Genomic DNA, 22945 nt, shown 5'->3' on the forward strand with positions numbered 1-22945 from the left:
TTTCATTTCCAATACCAGCTTTTTTAAAGGATTCCTGAGCATCCCTCTATGTAAAAGAACCAAACTAGCTTTGGTTCTAGTACTAGTTTTGGTACTAGTTGGTACGTGTCTTTGTACTAACTCAGACTTAAAGGAGAGAATAATCAAACTAGAGGGGAAGATCCCTGAGTGAGTGACAGCAGAGCACCAGACATGCAAGCTGGAATCTCAAACTAAGTTATTGCATTGCATGTATTATGGTTCAGTATTTCCTCTGACAGTGGCCAATAGGGGATGTGTAGGTGAGAGTATAAGGACAAGGCAGAGATGTAGTGATCCGTTCACATGTTCTGCTTGACATCTGCAATCTACAATTATTCATTCAGGACTTTACCAAGTGGGAATGGATAGAATGTAATACCTTAGAGTGAATTTGTCACCTGACTCACAATTGGTTTCTTGCATCCATTTTGGTGTCCTAGAGTAAGTAGTTCAAAGATTTACCTTTATTTATAGTTTGGAGAAGCACCTCCTTTTAGCTCTCTTGATTCTGCAATAGAATTATTAGAGTAAATTGACAAGTCTGTAGCTTCTACATCCCATTTTTTCTCACATTCTTTTGTATCCTAATTATAGTTTTGAATATATACTATGATTATCTACGTTTAAGGAGGACTGGTGATCAAAGAACTGATGTAAATTTAAATTGACTAATTTAAATTTGGTGATTATTCATACTGTGATTCCTTGTAACGAACCGTACTAACTTAAGTGCGGTAGAGATAGTGATTCATGAAGTGTCATCTGCTTCAATGTATTTTTGTAAATGTGGACTTGAAATTATCCCTGTTCTCTGAAAATAAGGTCATCTTTTTTAAAAACATCAGCCCTGGCTTAACTAGTAACTTAATATTGTAAAACCAGTGTGTAATTCCTTAACGTACTATAGCATGGTAAGTTGCACTGAATCTTTTTTCCCCAAGTTAAATTCTGCAACATACACTTTTCCTATAAATTATTCAATTTATTTCTTGAACCAGCTTGAAGGTGGAGGAAGGAAGGAAGTGGTGTGGTTGGGATGGATTTGGTGTTGAAGCAAATGAAATATATGAATATAAGTTAGTCAAATTATATGAAAATTCAAGCAATGATATTTTGTTCAGGGTTCTGTGCCACACTAAACAAAATTTGGGGGTTGCTCAATTAAAGCTATATTTTTAACACCAACACTTTTGTCTTAAAATCTCTTTTCTTAAAAATGAATGGGTTTTAAATACTGGTTGGTGGGTTTTTTTTTTAAATAGTTCTTGAATGAATCAGTCTGAACCAGCTTTCTGATATTGAGTACCAAAGAATGTTTAAAAAAAGAGATTGCCAAATGTTTTCTGTACTAGAAACTTCTGTTACTGGTGACTTGAGTTAATGCTTCTGAATGTGAAAATTAAAATTCAATTGAAAAACAGAGGACAATATCCATAATTGTATTTTGACAGGAAATGCCTCGTACTTGTACCTCTGACTGATTGTCAGGCAGGTGGCAAGCACACCTTAATTTCATATACTTGCAGTACTGATAAATAAAAAAAATCTGAGGCATATTGAAGTATGTGTTTGTCATTTTTATTCACAAAATTTGACCTTTTTGCAAACGTGGGGCTGCTTCTGTGAATTCTTGGGGAAATTGTAAGAAAATTTGCTTCTCCTGATGTCTTAGGAAACATTGGCACACTCAACTGGGCATAGAAGATGTCAGTTGAAACATCTGTGAGCCTGGCAGAGCAAAACTTGAACCCAGCTCTCTGTCTCATGCCTAGTGAATGCTCTGGCACTGGTACCTTCAGTGTATTTTCACATATATTTTCATAACAGTTTTGCTTCCATTCTACTATGGAGTAAATATCAATGCTTTATAAAGTGAGAAAGTTAATCCTCCCTTATTAAAAAATCAGAAATATATGTAAGACACCAGTCTTTAGTTAAAAAAAAAAAAATTAATCTGCTTTAGTTTGCATGATTCCAGAAAAAAGTAGCATTGTTTTCAAGAAGAGGGAGAAAAAGTAAATAGGGATCTTAGCCCATCACACCTTTATGGTGAAATAGCATTATTAAGTGTTACAATAAAAGTTCTTTGTTATAGTGCTACTAAGGCACAAATGTTGTCTTGTATTAAAAATCGTACAAGGTAGAATTAACTTGAATGACTGTAAGGTCTTGTTTTCAGCATCAGGGAAGTAATTTGAGGGAAAAATTTGATTCCAAGTGAGTGACAGCTCAACTATAGATACAGTTTATAAACTATGTGTTAGCAACAGTATCGTGATAACATTATAATTAAGGTTTTTCATTACCGTTGCTATTGAGCATGTTTCAGTCAATGTTCATGTTTTGATATGACAGGTGATTATTAACTGCTTAATGAAGTGCAGTTTGAAGTGACATTTGGTTTCTTTATTTGTTTTTCTGAGATGTTTTGAGTTTCCCCGAACATGTTTTTCTGGTTTCATGATCATGTGTTGAACAGGAGGCTATATTTTTAAAGACAGCCCTAATTCCATCTCCAGAAGTATTTCCTGGCTTGTATCTTGCATCTACTTTTGTCTCTTTTGCTTCTGGCCCACAGGAAGCCCAAATAAATACCGGAAAATCAGAGATGTGCATTAATATTGAAAAAGCAACATTAAGTTACACCCATATTTTTTCTGGCAGGAAGCCCTGTGAAAATAGCCACCCACAGAGATTATAAGTACTCCTGACCTGGGTAGTTTACTTAGTAAAGAGTTTAAAATAACCAAAAGTAAAACAGTGGAACCTTCAGTGGACAAGCTAATGCCTTTCTACTGCCCTAAATCTTAAACTTGAATCATCACTATAGGGTCTCAGTTGCAATAAACACAGGGGGGTCTGAAACTCAGTACCCAAGCTGTAGACACAAAGTGTGGTGGTTACTTGAAACAGTGCCCCCACCTGTCCTGCTTTTAAATGATAACATGATTTTCAGAAAATGGATATAACTGGAGAACAATAACATACTCATCATAACTTGAGTTTATAAAAGCTTATTGTGCACATTTCTGTGGCAAACTTCTCTAAATTGTTTTTTAAAATTATGGGATTTTTTTAAAAGTGCAGTTCCATGTAAGTGTGTCAAATTCAATATTGTTTACTGGGGGAAAAAAGTGTTCTTTCATTGGTGGAATCAGCTATAGTTTTCTGGTTACTCATAGACTGTGTGTTATAGGAACCTTATAGGTGTTCCCTGATCTTCGTGAGAAACCGATCCAGTCAGTATGTGGGTAGTTGATTTCTCCCACTACTACTGTCACTACTAATACTCTACACTTCTTCCTTAATCTCATTTAACATTTTCTCATAACTATCTTATTAATGATCAGAACTACACTGCAAATATTACATTTCTAACAATAAAATATGGGATTTGCACCCAGGAAATTTTTCCTGTAATATTTTTATACTGTTTTACTTTAAATTATCCTTCATATATCCTCCACTTGCTTGTTTGACTTTTTTGACTTCTATAAAATTGAAGACAGGCAAGAGTGAACTGCCAGGGAATGTACCACTGAGAGCCGAGTTTTCTGTCTAGCAAGAAGTTCTGGAATCTAAATTCAGTTTAGATGTCATTGTTAGCAACATAGATCAGCACTACTGGCTCCTTCCCTGGACTCTCAAACAAACTGTCCAGCTGTCTAGGGGGGGTCTTCCTTTTCACTCAGCTGGACAGTCCCCCTGGATATCTCTTCCCCCCCACTAGAATTCCCCACTATCGTCATTTACTTCTTTCTATCCTTTAAGATCTTGTCACTGTGTTATCATCAGAACAGGAACTGGTCGAATTTTCCTTTCTTCCATGCATCTGCCCATCCTCAGGACACCTCCTTATACAAGGTCCTTGGTACGAGTAAAGAGACAAACTGAGAACCTCATTCACACTGTCCTCACCTATCTGCCTTTTGCCCTTTTTGAGCAAAACTCTGCTGTAAACAACTCTACTTTCTGTCTCTGCTGTACTACGATTGAGTCTTAATGTAGAAATTTGACCACTTGGATCTGAGTATTGATTTTTTAGCTAAAAGTGCGACACCAGTCACAACACAGTATCTTTTTACATCATCCTGGTCTCTTATTAATAACTCTGTGGAACACTTCAAGTGTTTTGGTTTGGCTTTTTTCTCCCTTAAGTTAAAGCAGGGTCCCAGTTAGAAGTGTACAAAAATATCTGATGTATGTTACTGTACTCTTTCAGGTAGGTGAGCTGACAGTGAGACAGACCTGTCACAATTAATTTTGACAAGGACAGTATTTTGTTTACTTACAGGGATGTTATTTAAGACACTAGGTTTTTATTATTGGCTTTTATATTGAAATTTCCTGAAAAAAAACCTAACTTGTATTTTTTTGAATCCTAACCCAAGTACTTGTCCTTTTTAAAGGAGTTTCTACAGCAGGAACTGCAGCAATCAAGGAGGAAAATACTCCTATTACAGATACAGATTCTGTGCAGGCTGAAGGGGCTGTTGAAGCAAAGGAAAACTTTCACCCAAAGGAACAAAACCAAATGTTGCAGTCTCTTTTCTCTTTGCTCCGTGAAGAGGTTGAGCAGATGGATTCAAAGATACTGCCCCTGTGTCTACATCAGGTACTTCCTGTGATTATGGGTTGCTGCACCAAATTTTGGTTTTATTTGAGACTTTATTCGTAAGGAAAAAAGGCAATAAATGCAACAGATACCATGGACTGGATATTTTGATGTATAACAGATGGTCAAGGCAAATATCTCCTCTAAGGTCTTGTAATATTTGTTAAATTATAAATTGCCTTGTAAGTATATTCTGCAGTTAAAGGAAACTTAAGGACGGGTTTTCTAATTCCCTAAATGATGAAATTCTAGTTTGGCAGGAATTTAGGAAAATCACTCTTCAGTATAAATTAAATATGATTTGTAAGATGCTGGTATAGGTACAAGAGAGCAAATATGTAAATAACATTTTAAACCTGGAGTTGTTTTTACTGTTGCAGACTTCTTTCATGCATGAATGCTAGGATTCCAAGTGTATAACTTTATATAAGCACAGTTGCCAAACTTTCAAGATCAAAGGAAAAACAGTGTGGTTTGAAAAGCAATCTTTTTATTAACTGGCCAGTGTGTAGAGTTTTTTTCTGGAGGTTATGATGCAGAAGAATTATGTGGATAGGACTTAATGCAGTATTAATTTATAGCATAGTTGTGTCAGACTAAGAGTGGACTGGAAGAGTTTTCGTTTGGCTGTGATGTCTAATATGGGCAATATGTAGATATTACACATGCCTGATTTGATTTAGTTGGATTATCTTTATTTTGGAAAATTGGATGATTTTGATATTTTAAATTTCTAAACTGCAATGACACTCCTCCATTCTTATTCTCTTTGATACAAATAAGTGATTATATTTGAGAAAGAGGTTTCTCTTCAGTTGTTGCATGTTATAGATAATTTACATTTGACACAGAATTTTAAATTATTTTTTTCTAATCTGTGCTTCAGCAAAGGTATTTGATACTGTCCCTTAACTTATGTGAAACTTAGCTTTCGGGTTAACAATTTGTACTTTTAGACACGTTGAATTTGGGGGTCATTCATGAGTTAGTACAAAGGACATTTTTGGAAAACAACACAGGGCAAAAACTTCAAAACACTTTACAGACACCAAGGAGTGTCATCGAATGTGATGGAGGTGAAATCTTATTTGTTGGTTTTAGATGACTAAGCCACACCCTAAGGGTAACAACATTTTGAAAGTCATACAGGAACTGTGACAGAATCTGCATTTCCAGATTCAAACATGTACTCAAACACCATCTTTTTTTTTTTCCTAAGAAATACCAAGCATTTTGAATGGACTGTTTGAAAGAAAGCTAGCAGAACTTATAAGGATCATAACATGTTTTTTAATTGTGGGGAGGGCAGAGGGGGAAAGGATTTTAAATTTAGCATTCACGTAAAGTGAATCTATTAAGAATTTTTTTTCCTTTTCTAGTGAATTGACCTGTCATCTTCAGTCTGTTTTTTTTTTTTAGATTGTTAATACAACCTGCCAGTAACTTTTTTTATACCAAGTCTAGCAAATACTCTATCACATTCTGGTTTTTTTCTGTATGATAAAATTCAATGTAAAATCAAGAGCTGTGTTGGATGTTCTGGAGTATTAACAATCTGCGGTGTTAGTGGGAAGCCTGTATTGAGTATTTAAAGGCTGCGGGATATTAGGGACTAAGGTTTAACTTTTAATCAAAATAGGATGTGTTTTTTTTTTCCTGTCTTGAATGGGATTAATTTGATTTGTTTAGCATTTGTTACAGAATCTGATTTATATATAAAACACAGAAAAAGAGCTTTGACAGTTCCAGAAATCCTTAGAAGACTACTGTGGAATGCAGACAAAATGTACAAATAAAGAATCTTAGAAATCACTTACCTATTCTCGTTGGAAGGTACCAGGCTCAGAATGGTCTAGTGGTTAGTAATAAGGCTGAGAGGCAGGAAAATACAATTTGTAACCTAGATTCCTCTATCAAGTTACTGTATTTTTTGAGCAATCACCTTTAGACTTTTACAAAAGTGCCTACTTGTTAAGCTCTTCGTATTATGATTATCTAAATTGACGTCCCAAAGAATTTGAGACTGAATTTTTGTGTGCTCCCACAGAAGTCATTGGAGTATCATCTCATTGGTGCCTCAACCAGAACGTTCTGGTCTCAGGGTGCCTGCAATTTCTGGACACATTTTGCTAGCATGGCCCTTTTGCTAGCATGGCAAATAGGAAGATTGCCAATATTCACTGTCCCGGAAGACTGATTAGTTGCTTATAAAGATCACTGATAGTGTAGAGTTATGTAGAATAAAATATTTTTACTTCTGAAGTTTATATTTTTTGTATTTCATTGCATGCACAAACAAAGCTGTCAGTATTCCTCAGCTTCCTGTGAAAGCCTGCACAGTTTTTTAGCAAGCACAAATAAGTTGTTGTTGCAATTCTCAAAAATTATTTGTCTAGAGGGAGGAATTGGAAGAAAAAAGTTTCAGTTACTACGTTAGCTTTTCCATACAGTGTTACATCTTTTCCTTTCCAGGAATCAGTTCTAACTTTTCTATGATACTCCCCACCAGTGTCAAAGTGAAATTCTGATTAAAAATATATTAATTTTCTGACTGCTTGTGGATACTTGCTTTCTCTGAGCTGGTTGCATGAACTTAGTGACATGAGGTAGAGGATCTTCAAGTTTTTTTTCACACAGTAGAACAGCTTCAGGAAATGAAGTGGCACAAGGCTGCTGCAGTGGTATTGCCTGGCTCCTGTGGATAGGCTAGGAGTAATACAGAAAAAAGTTCAGAATTTGAGTGCTTTTATATTTATCTCATTAATTTCAAATATTCCTATTTTACACAGAATTTGAAATATTTGTTGTAATTATCTATTGAAAAAGGATATAAACAGGAAACTCATTGTTATGTTTCTGATGCGGTGATAGGCAATATTTTTAGTGTCTTTTATCCAAAGACTGTTCTTTTCTCATCGATCAGGAAACCTCCATTTTTCCATTTTATCACATTTCAATGTAATGCTCAGGAGTGCACAGCAATGATCTTAATTTGGTCAAAGATAAGGAAATGACAGAATATAAACTCTTGAACTCGTATCACTAAACACAGTACTTTTGTGCTATGTCATTTTAAAGCTTTTTAGTATGATAACTAAAAACGTTTCTGAAATAATTTTTCTTGTTGTAGCAACATAAAACTCACTAACATTGGAGCAAACCCATTTATGTGAGAGGACTTAATATTTCGTTGTTTTTTGATACTCTTTTAAAACATTTTTCCTAGAATAAGAATACATGTATTTTGTCTGAGCATTCAAATGTTACCTAAACTAAATATGAACCTGCAAACCAGATATTTAAAACTATGATAAAAAAATTCACATAACATCCTTAGCACTCTCATGAAAATTATAGATTCCTAATTTATTTTTTTTATCTTTGCAGATAGCCGAGACCTATTTTCAAGAGGAGGAATGTATCCTTTTACTTGTAGAAATTGTTATACAATACTAAAATAATGTGGCATGATAACGCATAAAAGACAAATGCTTTACTGTTGACTCACATGTTTGGTAAAAGTTTTAATAGTTAAACCTCTGATAATTACTCTGATGTATTTCAGTAATTTTGGGAGAGAATAATCATATTAACCATTAAAGTTAAATTACAGTTTTATAAAAAGTGGACTGGGATTTCCTCTTTGCTTTTAAGGGAAAATGATCAGGCTATAAAAAGAAGAAGCAAGAGTGGTAAGCCCTTAAGGTATATGTGATTCATTAAGACCCATCATAAATTACAGAATTTGTGCATACAGATTATTTCTTTATTATGCAATTTGTTACATACAAAATATGACAAATAGGCAATTGTAATGGCTAAATAACAAGGCAAATTATCTTAGCCTGTAGTACAAAACCAGAGAACTAACTGTTGCAGTATTATAAAAGCAATATTTAAATACAGTGTCCATCACTGTCTTAGAAGACTACACTTTTGTCTTGGTCATCCTAATTCTAAAGCATCCATCAGAAAATCCAAAATGCACTGCTCGAGATAAAGGCATGGAAAAATTCTGTTGTAAATTATGGCAATGCAGAGGGAAATACAGTAAATTTAAAATTTAAAAAGCATGATAGAAAGACAGTTCCTCTTTCATCAAAGTTGCTTTAATTGAAGGACACTGTATTTAAAGCTGATAAAAAAAAATATTTTTTAATGCAATGTACACTTGATGTGTGGAATTCAACACCACTATGTAATACATATTTATGAAGGATATCTCCTCTGTACTTGCAGCCATCAGTTTCCTGAGGTTAATAAAGAACTCACTTGATCATGTTGCACTGTATTAATTATCCATGACAGACATTTTAATTCATCCAGCATGGAACTTCATATTAACAATAATTCAGGGTTTGTTACTGTGATCCTCTAAGGCTGTCTCTCTGATCTGATATTCTGTTTCTAATAACAGATTTCTTGAAGGCAGAGACTATTCTTTCCATTAATATTGTTGTTCATAAGCCATGCTATTTATATGTTGCATGAGGCTAACAAGAATAACAAGTACTGGTTGTGTTTTTGTAATAATTACTCCACTATTTTAATTAGCATGAATAATGGAAAGTGGGTTTTTTGTGTGACTAAGAACATCATTCACTGTACCTCTATCCTCATTGTATTGTAGAATTTCATTTCGAATAGCTGGTAAAACAGCTTTAAAGAGCACAACTAACAACTTAGGCTTGGCGGAGCTAGAATTATCCTGAGTATTATAAAATATGTGACTATCAGTATACCTTTGTGAATATATTGATAACCCTAAGGGAGGGGAAAGACTTCTTCATATAGAAGAAAAGTAAGCAGAATCTTCAGGAAGACAAAAGGTAAACTCAGCAGTGCAACAGTGTTGTATACAATGGTTGAAAAGGGGGCGGTTATTTTTCGGAAATTTAAGCTGGAGAAATTTTTTTTAATATTGTCTCCAGCTGGTCAGTAGAGAGGAGCTATATTTTCAGTTAGACATGGTTATTGGCATATAATTGTATTTCTTGAGATATACTTGCTGGTATTTGTGTAATTGTTTTGCTTTTCATTTCCCAGAGATTTCATTTTTTTGTAAGAGTTATCAGCATAATAACATTTAATTTGTTTCTTTCTAGAAAAATCATTTGTTGGTCTTAGGGCATGTGGGAAGAGGTAGCTGCTGAAAAGAATAGGATTTGCATTTTTGGAACTTTTCTCAACTTATTTTACTTCTTACCTGCTGTTTTCATGTCTGCTGCTTTTTTCTTTCTTGCACAGATATCTAGATGCTAGCCATTATTCATTTTGATTCACTTATTTCAAATATCGAGTGCATAATGACTTCCCTTTCAAATATGATGCTAAATTTAAATAAATCATAACACATCCACAGATGTGTCCATTTTTCTTTAACCTTCCATTCAGATGAGAAGGCAATGAAGTTCATTCAGCTTGAACGGCTGTATCATGAGCGGCTGCTTGCAAATCTTTCTTCCATACAGGAGCAGTGGGGTGAGTACCAGCTAAACTAATATGGTAGAAGAAAGAGTTAATTTAGTTTGTACTTCTAAACAAGAGAGTATACACGTTGCCAGATTAAAAAAGTTACATAGCAAAAGCAGTATTTCTATCAGAATTTCTTTGAGCTTGTTACAAGAAAAATATTCCTGCTTTGGATTTGTTTGCACATATTTTATGGTAAAGGTGCAAATAGTTTGTAATTCTTTATTTTATTAATTAAAACTTTGATCCACAGTTGTTTTGAGCTTATTTTTGGGTTAGGGTTGGTGAGTCTGATATGATGAAAATAAAGTGTGTTGTGAAAGAATAGGATGCCATTTTGCGTATTCTGTTACAAGATTGTAGAGCATACACAGAAAAGTCGTCAATATTTCTCAATTAATTAGTTTCCACTATATGTTTTATGTTAAGCAAATACTACTTTTATAATATTTTGAGTAACAATTCTTTTGATTTCATTTAGAAAGAAAATGGAAAACAGCAGTTCCTAGTCCCGTTACAACACCGAAGAATTCAGCGAAAGAACTGAGTGGCCAGGAGCTGGAAAAACTTACTAGAGTTTGCTCTTTACATCTACAGTAAGTATTAGAACATATTATTACTTTCCAAGTACTACTGTTAGTGCAACTGTTGTCTCCTTGCTGGTATAGGTGTTTTAAAATAGTCAGTGTCAAAATAAAAGTTGTGTCGCACTGACTTGAATTTAGTTATAAAGTCGTGGTTCTTTTTGATATGTAACTAAAATATTTTTGTTGCCATCAATTGTTTTAATATGGTTTGAGGAATCTATGGGGACTAGATCTTAAAGGTTTTCAGCGAATCACTAGTTTTCCAGAAATGGAGTTTTGAGTTTTAGTAGTTCAACCAAGGTAAAAAAATCTGAATAGTGTTAATTTAGGAAGAGAGGCTGTAGAACTGATGATGGGTGTTCGTGATGATGGGTGTTCTTGTCTAATACCTACTGTTCTAATCACTGTTTTAAAATGCAATTGCCTAGCATCTCTGCCTTCAGTACCCTTATTAACCCAGTGCTTTTCCCTTGATTTTATTCTCAATTTTCCCACATTTTAGGACAATTCCTTAATGCTATAAGTACTTCTTGTTATCTTCTATGTTAATTTCATATAGGTTGCATTAACATTATGAAGCAGCGATTCTGTACAGTATTCTGAAAAGTTATGAAATCTTAGTTCATACCTGCTTTGCCTGATGCATCAGCCTCCTGAATTAGCATATCACAGTATAACAAGTTTGTGGCAGTGACTAGGGTGCATTTCTGGATAGTAACATGGGATTATACCTGTCAGGAAGGAGAAGATCTATTATGTCATGGGTGAATGCCCTACCACCTAGACATTGATTTTAAGGGACAAATGGAAAAAATTATGCAAGCTGCCACTGAAAAATGATCAGCCAATGACCATAAGGAAACTAACCACATTCAAAGGCTGTGAAAAGACCTGCCAGTGACAAGAGAGATGCTCTCAATCAGATGGGGAGAGAAAACGTTTTCAAGTACATTTGCACTGACTTAGTCAATCTGGATATAACAAAAGCCAAAATGCTCCTGTTTTTCATAGAGAGTATGATTTGGCTATCACATTTTTTATTCTGGGTGATGATAGTGAAGTTTGAAAACACCCAGGCTGATTGCCAGAACCCAGGCAGGGATGTAATGTTGTTTATTTGTAGTTTGAATGGCTTTGGGCCGGGAGCCCCTTGGAAGCGCACTCCTGAGCTTCCGCAGGAAGAGGAGGCAGGTCGAGCACCGTGTTGCATGTTTACACCCACAGTGAGAGATTGCACTCAGAGTGCCTGCAGGCTTCCTCAGCCTACATTTCCTTACATGTGACTTTGCAAACCCACAGAAAGATTTAAGATTCAAGTCTGTTGCGATTTATAAGCTGCAATGAGCAGCACCTCCCTATAGTCACCTGGTTGTCACCTTGTTGAGAATAACTCTGCTTTCTCCTTCATTTCAGTTATGAAATATCATTCTCTGTTCTGAGAAACTCTGCAATTTGATAAAAATTAAGACTTGTGTTCATTTGCCATGATTAGTATTCTGTATTTAATATTATTACTCTTTGAAACTCTCTAGGCAAAAGCCTGATTGGTTTTGTTGTTTCATATGGGGGTTTTTTCGTAAGCTTTAAACTCAATTTATTTTTTAATTAAAATTACACTTTAATATTGAATGAATAACATGCAGGTCTTGGAAAATGTGAACATTTTGCTTTTGTAATTGAAAGTAATTTTTCTGATAGTCAACATTTACAGCTACATACTGGACATGTTTATTCTTTAAAGATAGTTTTGAGTGTCCCTTATTTGAAGTTTAAATGGTAAAATTTAAAAGTCAACGTACCTTTTAAAAGTTTTTGTTAGAGTATGAACATCAGTACTTTTCCCTTGTATCTCTCTTTTTTTTTTCCAGTAGATTTCATTACTGTATGAAAGACTGCAAGACAGACTGTGTGTGATAGATTACAGTGTGCATGAATCTCCACACAGTTTGCCAAGTCCACACTGACTGTTAGCAGTGCTGATCCACCTCTGAATCTGAGTGGAATCAGTGGGAGCTGCTGTACCTTACAGTACCCAGAAATTGTGTCCCAGTCTGTGGAAAGGGAAATATGTTTTGTGGGGATTTTTTTCCATTCTTCAATCTCTGCTATAGTGATCAGTATTTTTAATAGTATATTAAATATACTATTAAATATACTATCTGTATAAATAGATATCAAGTCCTGACATGATTTTTAAAGTTGGTAGAGTTCCTTCTGAGCATAAACTTTTACAGGGATTTACATTTCCTGATACGTTGTGGTAAATTTTTTTCTGACGCCTTCTCGATTAGGTGGAGCAATGTTAGGGTGAGTTGGTCTTCTGATGATATTCAAACAAGTACAGATTATGCTAGCATGCTAACACTGTCTCAGTGTAAGAAAAATTCTGTGCTAATTTTAGAGCAGAGTAAAAAGTTTATAAGATTTCAATTACATTTATTATTAAGAAAGTTGCTACTAGGTTAATTTATTCTTTTTTCTTTATTCCTGCAGGCCACAGTCATCCAAAAATAAGGTAAGCAGCTGTTTAATTGAATTCTGCTTTGTCAAAGATTGGTAATAAATATATTTCAAAAAATTACTTGATAAAATCTTTCCAGTTTTGAAGCTGTTTAAAGTTTGAATGTCTCAAAAAGTCACAACATTCCTGTTTAATTCCAAAAATTACAGGAAATACTATCATATTTTACAGTTATTAGCTGCAGAAAATACATGGGAAAGCAGTTGTTTGCCTCAGTTAATGGAATCCAAAAATCTAAAGGAAAGAGAAGCTGCTGCTTTTAAATCAGGTATGTGTGTATGCATTTACATGTGCATACATTTTTTTGAAATGTTACACTATAATGATAAATTCCTATAAATGCAGTGAAACTATTTCATTTGAATCTACAGCATTTATTGGATTTCCACAAATGGATTAAGCTGGGGTTTTTTTCATGACTGCACAATGGATGCACTATGCAATTTTAATTAGTTATTGATATTCAGAATTGTAAAGTAATTCTAACCTCCATCAAAAAAGTCTTAAATGTGCATGCATTTATAGCAACTTACATAAACTACAAAATTGTATAAAACTAGAGATAAGATACATAATTTGTGTGTGTAAAATACAAGGTAAACAGTCTGATAATAAATATTCTGAGGTGTGGCAATTCAATATAGTAAACAGTATTAGTAACTATTTTAAGTTACATGCAATGTACAGATTTTGAGATGCATTTTTCTGAAACAGCACAGATAATTTCCAATTATCAATAAGAATATGTATAATACATTGTAGAGGTAGCTATATTACATTGTAAAGATTGTTGCACTGTACTATGGTAGCATCTTTGAAGTAAAATAAATCTTCTTTAGTAATCTAAAGCAAAAATTACTGCATTAACTTGCTGAAGACATTTGGGAACTTAGTTTGAGGCTCTGTAGGCAGTTGATCCTAAGAATTCACAATTCCTGTATCGTGGGGATACAGTGACCGAGAAACAGCTTTATATTAGTCAGCCAGTCAGGGTTCCCAGGACAGTCACTGAATTAGTTTTCTGCCCTTCTGAGCAAAGGTTGTGAATGGTCTGTTCTACTACGTTTTCCTTTCTGACAGATTTTCACTCTGAGTCTTCCAGCAGAGAGAACTGGGCCCTTACAGCTATATGTGTGTATATTAAAAGATGAGGTTTGATACATCCTGTACCCATGAATTTCTTCCGTTTCTGACTGAAAGCCTTAATAGCCTTAGTGTAAACTAAAGATAAATTAATGTGTTTCATGAAAACTTTTCTAATGAAATACTGAATTTAATAGAATTTAATAAACCCCTTAACATAAGTTTGCAGTGTGTACATATAGACCTGTTTCCAAGGTGGGGAGGAATCCCTTATACCCTGTTTTCTTTCAGGTTCTATGGGATTTGTTATCAGTTGGCAAGAATTGCAGAGATGGAGAAGTGTGAATTCTCTATTGGTAGATTACTGTAGATCAGTACTCTGCTAGATTGTCTTGGATTAACAGGATAAAGTGGTGGCTGTGGGTTTCTGGGATGAACAAAGCAAGTGTTTATTTTAAAGCAACTCAGTTAGGGGAAAAAGCATTTCTTAAATTACCATAAGTTTTTTTGTTGCTAAAAAATTTTCAGTAGACACTTTGTTGTATTTCTATCAGTCAACTAAAAATTACTGCCACGGGTGGGTATGTCTTCATTTAACTTAGTAAGCAAAGGCATCTTTTCTAATTAAGTGTTTGAGTATTTGTCTTAACTTGCCTTTAGTTTGTAGTGGGAAGGGGTTGTCTGAAGTAGGTGTAAAAAAAATACTGAACACTGCTGAAAACTTGATGTGGAATGTAACAATGATAATTGCATCTCAGTTCCTGTACATCTGTGGTTAGATAACAGTGCTAGGATCATTTATTACTTTCTTAGGAGCAGAGCCCTGAGCTCAAGGGGCCACCTTTCACAGTAAAGAGTTTGATTTAATTTCCAATTCCATTTAATCTTTGTTACGGTTGGGGCTGCCAACAAAGATGCCTGTTGTAATGGGATGTATCCACTAGGAAAAATTGACAGATGGTAACAAAATCTTGTACCAATAATCCAGGCTGTGTTTGAACTCATGACCTATATGTGAAGGGCTCAGTATCCCGTTACAAATCCCTTGAGCTGTCAACTCATCTGTGTCTTAATTTTCAAAAAGACCCTGTGTCACACCTATTTCTTCTTTCAGTGCTTTACAGAAGTTAGGTTCCTTGTACCCTTTCTATCTGTTAACATCATTCTGATATTTTTTCCATGTTTTGGTTTGCTTGGATATTCTCTTTTTCAATTTCCAAGCCTGTCTTTTCTGTACTACCTTGTATTTCATTATCCATTTAAAGGGGGATAGTTTGGAATTTAATAAAATTGTTCAATACAATGAATTAATGCAAACATTTGTTTTAATGAATGTGACCCTATTTCATGTGACAAATTCAGGAAATTCCTCAGATTTTAAGTGAGGTTTTAACAAGGGAGGAAGGATAAAATTTGCGTAGAGATCTTGAGTTGTTCTTGTAAGAACTCATACAGTTAATAAGTGCATTGTTTGATATTTTCCTTAATCTGATCATAAAACCTTTCTGCTCTTTGCTATGAACAAAAAATGCAAACAAGTGTTTTCTAGAGGTATTAATTTGTTCTTTGAGGTTATTACTATTACTGTAACAGTAGTCCTATTATAACATAGTCGTAACTTAGTTTTTATTCAAGTATGGAATAAAAGGCAGTTTCTGTCATAGCTAGCTTACTTTTTTATTCTAATTCTTAACATCCCTTTCTCTCTTCATAAGCCTAGAACGGAGTTTGGCTTTGAGCTTCTTGTAATGGCTAATATCTAGTGATTTTACTGACAACTTGGGCTAACCATCTACTCCTTCATCAGCAGATCATGTCAGTAGTAGATGAATTCACAAGCTATGCAAAATTCCTCATGTTTCTCTCTGAAATTTTAGATAAGAAAAAAATAATTTTCATATGTATTGTAAATGTGAATACAGAAATAAGCTGAAACAAATTGCATTTTTAATATGTAAACTAACTTATGTATCCAAAAAGCAGCATTTTTTATGCTATCCTTTATGGGACATTAAATAATGGATATTTCATTTAGCATTAACCAAAGGAGCTAGTGACCTGCAAATGTAATATTTATTAAATTAGCATTATTTCAGCTTCTTTAAAGGAAATTCAGATATCTCCCTCTGCAACAGATACACCAGAATCAAAATAGTTTTCTGTAATTAAGTGCATTTGTCTGAATTCCAGACCTTCATGAGAAGCACTCACATAAAATATCCTTTCGAAGAAAAGGGGCTGTTCAGAAAGATATTTACATACATATAGGGAGTAACTCTTGTCAGAAGGGCAGTGAGTCATGTGCTTTGCCTGCAAGAATGTTTGCAGATACTTTTTTTTTTCTTCTGAGTCAGGAGTCAGAGACTACTAATAAATGTTATTCTGACTGGTGCATAAAATACCTACCCTTTATGGGAGTGCATTTTGAAGCATTAGGTTACAATGTTATCAAATCACAGTATACTCTTTCCCCCCTGGGCTGATGCTTTGAATCATTTAAAAACTCTGAAACTGTTTTTCCTATTGCACTTAGGTACTGAAACTTGTCCTGGCATTGGACCAAAGAAAGAAGATAAACAGCTGAGCACTGTTTCCCCAGATGAAAACAAAACTGAGAGACAGATAGAGGCAGGAAGTCTTTGGGTAGCTGCAGGAAAGGACCACATGGAGGAGCAGCACTGCAGTGCTGAATCAACATTAGAGCCACACACCCAGTCCACAGGGACAGTGGGCAGGCCTTCTTCGGGCTGTTTATCATCTGGGGATGCCGGTAAAGATAACAATTTGCAGCTGAGAGAAAGACAGCTCTCAAAGGATGCAGAAAAAACAGAAGGGACTGGGGAGCCTGGAGTGAAACTCCCTCTTGAGCCAATGGTAGATGCTTCAGTTTTAACAGATGGTGACTATATGCCTACTGATTTGGTTCCTTCTGATAAAGATGTGCAAGCTGATAGAAATCTGCTCAGATCAAAACATGCTGCTGACTCTTCAGAAATTGCTAGTGCCCAACTTGAAAATAATGATTTAAAGCAGCAACAGATACAGCCTGATGACGATGATGAAAAGTCTTCACGGGACAGAACTGCATCAGATGTATGCTCTGGGTGCCATAAAGTGTCTGAGCATGAGAGTACTGCCCATTCACAGGTGTGCAAGGAAATACAGAGAGCAGCAGGACAGGAGGAGAAGGTAAATAATGAAGAACAAGAAGATTTATTTCTCAGATTTTTAAATGGTAACATAATAGACACTGAGGAATCAATCTTAGAAAACCAAGAGGACTCAGACACTGTTCCAGATACTTCACCTGAACGGGCATCTTATAACTCACTGGAAGCTTTATCACTAGATGACAGCTTTTCTTCTCTTGATGAACTTGCAAGAAGGATAGAGATTGCTGAGGTAAAGATTATGAATTCTATAAAATCTTTCATGTTTGTCTCAAAATATTTTAGATATTTCCAACTTCAAAATGTGTTAAATATTCCTTAATATATCACTTTCAAATCTGAAATCTATACATATTTAATTGTTCTGAGTTATTCAGAGAAAAAAGTTTGGTTTTGCCTGTTTGTCTCCTTCTTGAGCAGCACCACACAGTGTTTCTAAAAATTAGATTGATTTTTACATATGAGTATGAACAGCTGGTGTTTTTTAACTTTTTTATTCTGACAGAGACTGTTAGGAGGTGTTCTCATAATTCCTGTTAAATCAAGTTTCATGTCAGAGATGTACATAATGCCTATGATGTAATGTGATTCATTTCTATTCAAAAAACAAAATTCTCTTTTTTATGCCTGTTCTGTAGAGGTGAGAACTACATATGTATAAATTCTTTATATGACTGTATGGGCTTCTAATTTTGCCAAGTTTAGATAGCTTTGTTGTTCAACCAAAGCTAAGAAAGCTTCTGATCCTGAACCCACCTTTCTGAAGCACTGCTGATAGGCCACGACAAGAGTGAGTGCTTCATAAGCTAGGTTGCTCTTCTGAAAATAGAGAAGATTAATTGCTTTGGGACTTTTTTGGAAAGTGCATGACGACATCTTTGCTTTATTTCTTTTCTGATTTTGCATCCATGGGACCTTAAGAGCAATTTAAAAATAGTCACAATAGGATTAATTTACGATTTATCTATGTAAAATAGAACAGTACACCTCTGTTAAAATGCTGAACTTTCAGTGAGCTCAAAAGAAATCTAATGCTGAGGGATGATGTTTAAATTACTCTTCTGTTATACATGTATATGGGCTTAGCAAAAGGCTTATTAATTGTCTCTGTGACTAGTGATGATGCTTTACTGGGAATCTAGTTTCATTTCTAGTTTGCTCCTCTGATGCTGGGACTGCCAGTACTCTGATGGCAGAGTTGAGTCTCTGCAGAGGAAAAAGTACCTTGAGTTTTTCCACAGTACTTTTTCTGGCCATATAAGGCTTAATGTTGGCTGCACTGGTGGGAGTCCATTTGAATCATTCTTAAGGCCTGAGTTGTGTGTGAGGCAATGGGTTTAAACTGGAAAAGAGAAGAAGGATTAACTTCAATAACAGTTAAAGTTTGTAATATGCAGCACCTGGGGTTGTTCTGCAATACATGAAATTTTTAGATGCAGCAGGGTGAGTTAAGGACAGCACACCAGCTTGTACTGTTTCATTATACTCTTATATTTTGTTTTTCCAATTAATCTTACCACCCATCACTAGCCTTGGGGTTTCATTTCAGAAGTGGTGAGCACCTACAGCTTTCCTGGGAGACACATTAAAAGAGTTTGCCACCCCTGAGAAAGCAGCATTGTTAACTTGTGTTCACTGATTTTGTTTTAGTGCTAAAATAAGATCACACTGATGTTTTGACAAGCAGACTGATCTTTGTAACCAGCTGTAAGACTTCTTCCTTTCTTGTCCTTTTGAAGCCATTGAAATTGCATTGTTCAGACTATGGCAACCTAAGAAGATAACAGTGTTTTCATACAGTAGCTGTTAATGAAATATTTAGAAAATGCATTGGTAGCCTCATGAATGAAATGAGTCACATGAAATGTACCAATGTGGCAGTAAAAAAGAAAAAAAAATCAATTTGACTGTGATAAAACTTGTCATGGAGTGAATATTTACAAACCTGCCACAAACAAGTTAGAATGGAAGGCAGAAGTAAAGATAATTTTGAAACAACCTAGATACAAAAATGATATGGTAGAACAAAATTTCATTAATGTTCTTCAATGGACGTGTAATACTAATTTATTGATAATGGGAAAGGTAAATACTTGTGCATGTATTTACAGTTAGAAAGTCTTGTTTGACCTCATATTGAGATCCAAGAATCATCTCCTCTAGTTTTCTAATTTAGATACTTTGTCGCTTGCTTTTAGTCTGTCATTTACAATAACTCATTCCAAGAGTGAAAATCCACCAAATTCTGACTCTGACTTTAAATAATTGCAAAAGTCAAATAGTACTTTGCATATTGTACAGTCCCTTATACTGCGTATTTCATCACTGATACAAACCATGTACAACAATGTGCAAATGATGGAAAATCACTGTCATTTTATAGAAACAAGATTCATACAGCTAACAAGGAGCTTTGAAGCACAGTCAGCAGTTGGCAGCAACAGATATCAGAAGTGTATAGCCTCTTCTTAGATATCTTTGCTGTCATTTCTATGAGCATGAAATGACACAGCAACAGTGAAACAAATTGTGACCTTAATAATGTAAGTTTCATTTTGCTGTATAAAGTAAAAATTTATAACACAAACTTTTTATGTGAGTGACAATTAGGGAAATGAGTAAAATCCTACTGCTTTTTCTGATTAGAAAATTATAATTTGAAATTTATTTTCATAAAGCAAAGATAAAGAAATTGTCAACCACAACATACAGCTTTTGGTTGGCACTGTTTATACACCAAGAAATGAAGTCTCCACCTGTCTGTACTAGGTTTGGAGAAAATGTTTCGGATTCCCTGTTCTCTTTTATACCTTGGGTCCTGTAGTTTTGAGTTTGCAAGAACTACACTTCTGCTTGAAATGCTTACATGGTATCTGAGCTATTTGTTGCTGTGTAAAGGAGCCCTGGTACTTTCATGGCAAGTGTATCAGCCGAAAGAATAGTTAAAATCTGTTACTGTGGTATGAATACTGAATCTGCTAAGTTAGCTCCTTTTCAACTCAAATTATTCATGTATTAAATTTATTTTGTTAGCAAAAGGGTTTGTCTGCTGGTTTTATTGTAACCCAGGATAGTCTTGGGTTTTGTCAGTTTGTCATACGGTTGTGGATTACTGCTTTAAAAAATCTGCTTTTGCTAGTAATGAAACTGTAGTCCTTTGCCAAGTAACTGAAAAAGGAATACAGTCCACAGGAGAATACACAAACAAAACAGCTTCTTGAGTAGTTCTCTGCATTCAGACCAAAATACTTTATACAGTGAACTTTTTTTTCTAGTTCCCAGTTTGCAGTGCTTCCCTTTTGGGGTTTTTATTTGTATCTATATGGTACAAATAATTCTAATAGTGAGGTGCAATCTGTTTTCTCCAAGAGCTTGAAGCACAAGGCCTTACTAGTTTTGTCCAGTATGTTTATAAATATATAAATGTATACATCATATTTTTGGAAAATATGTACAGTGTAAGAAGCTTTTTAATATTTTATTAGCAAATGCTGTTTTAAACAGAGAAGAGACAGGTAGTTTAAAGAAAGCTTATTTTTTCTAATTTTGCAACCTGGTTATTAAACTTTGTCCAAAAAGTGTAAAACTTTTCATTGAAGCAGAATTACTTTCTGTTAATGGTGGAAAAAGCAAAAAGCTAAAATATTTAAAAGAGTTTCAATAAACCAACAGTCATTGCTGCTTTCCTTTTTACTGTTGGTCAAAATGCCACCACACACCCATATGCCATTTTCAGTTTCTGTACAGTAATTATAAAAGTCAGAAGATTTTGTGAAGGCCAGCAGAGCTGAGAGAGTAAGCTCAGTTACACAGATGCTCCAAGACCATCTTTTGTTAATTATCTAGCTTAGAATTAAGAACATATCTTATGTTTCAATAGGTCCTTTATGCAGTTCTTTCATGTAAGAGATGTTTTCAGTGCAGTCTTGTGCAAGCCTACAAGTTCAAGTCAAGAAGAAGCTTGATTTGTGGTCAACTGTATTAACCACAGTTCCCTTGTTAACTTCAATTTACATAATATACTCTGTCTTTTTAAATTCCTCCTGCCTCCTAAAGACTGGGATTTAAAACTTCGTCTTGTGTGGCAGCTAAGTCCCTCTCCTTGGATGTTTAATTAATGGGAGATGGATCTAATATAATCACTTTGTATATTGCAGAACAAAACAAAAAAAACCTTAATTACATGACTCATGAAATTCAAAGGCAGATGAAGTATATTTATGGCATGAAGCTGAGTCAGAGGAGGTTTAGGTTAGATATGAGGAAAAAGTGCTTCACCCAGAGGGTGGTTGGGCACTGGAACAGGCTCCCCAGGGAAGTGGCCACAGCACCAACCCTGACAGAGTACAAGAAGCGTTTGGACAATGTTCTCAGTCACATGGTGAGACTCTTGGGGATGGTCCTGTGCAAGGCCAAGAGCTGGAATTTGATGATCCTTGTGGGTACCTTCCAACTCAGAATATTCTATGATTGTATTCTAGGTATGAAGTACATATCATGTAAAGGGGCCATTTTTCAAAATACAGCCTATGGTTTTTGCTGGGGTAGGAGAGTAACACTAACCATGCTCTGTTTATTGCAAAATCAAAAGCATTTGCTCCCCTTTTCTGAGCAAAAGAAAATGTTCAGAATAGAGGAACCTGTGCTGTGTCAATTAGTTCTTTATACATTTAAAGTAAATCCTGAAACATAGCCATGTAGGCTGACAGGAAAAGTAAATGAACCTCATTGTAGCAAGACTTTCCTCCACAAGCCTTTTATGTAACTATAATCACTGAAACACATTTCCACATAATCCTGTCAAGGATAGTCCTCTGGTTTTAAGCTTGGAGAAGACCGAGCTTGTGACACAGTAATTCAGACACTACCATGAGCCAACAGACGAAATGAAGTGCCTTAGTTTGAAATGACAACTAGACCGCCACGTCTAGTCTTAGGGCAGACTGGTATGAATGCCCTGCTGTCCCTGGGTGACATTCCCACCTAGTGCAGTCCGAGCCACTTGGGAACAAGCGTGCCAGGCGACAGCTAGCCTGCTGTGTGGGTGGTGTGGGAGGAGCCATTGATCCTCTTTATGAAAGTAATGATGTAAGCAGAAGCTTAAAATAATCTACTCTTCTAAAGGACATCATTTCATCTCCACCCTCCCAAATAAATAAGTCAAATTAAAGCACTCTTACATGATCCCCCTTCATTGTCACAACAAGGAAGTTTGAGTGTTGCTTTTCCTGCTGGCCTCTTAAATTTTTGTAGTGGTTCTGCAAGGCTAATTTGACATTACCAGTTGAAACCTCAGCTCAGTGTGCTTGTCTGTTGTGATGAGACTCTTGCAGATCATTATTTTTGGTTCATTTGTGCCAAATACTGGTCCTCTGTATGTTGGCTGACTTTATTTCCGCCACCTCCACACTTTCACTAAATATTCATTAAATAATCCATTCAAGCTCTTGAGAAGATAATCAAAAAGGAAAGTGGG

General features: G+C 35.1%; 1 protein-coding gene across 5 annotated transcripts in view; it reads left to right on the forward strand.

The window, feature by feature from the left end:
• CNST (consortin, connexin sorting protein) overlaps positions 1–22945 on the forward strand; it is a 668223-nt gene that overhangs the window by 640917 nt on the left and 4361 nt on the right. For all 5 annotated transcript variants that reach the window (XM_051783330.1, XM_051783327.1, XM_051783326.1 and 2 more), the window contains 7 exons: positions 4431–4636; positions 8024–8054; positions 10031–10117; positions 10590–10704; positions 13189–13210; positions 13388–13484; positions 16833–17701. In XM_051783330.1, coding sequence (XP_051639290.1) covers positions 4431–4636; positions 8024–8054; positions 10031–10117; positions 10590–10704; positions 13189–13210; positions 13388–13484; positions 16833–17701 — 1427 coding nt within the window. The remainder of the gene's footprint in view (positions 1–4430; positions 4637–8023; positions 8055–10030; positions 10118–10589; positions 10705–13188; positions 13211–13387; positions 13485–16832; positions 17702–22945) is intronic.

Source organism: Manacus candei, unplaced genomic scaffold (assembly GCF_025592945.1).
Source record: "Manacus candei isolate 608988 ecotype Guabito, Panama unplaced genomic scaffold, ASM2559294v1 h1tg000017l, whole genome shotgun sequence".
NCBI classification, from domain to species: Eukaryota; Metazoa; Chordata; class Aves; order Passeriformes; family Pipridae; genus Manacus; species Manacus candei.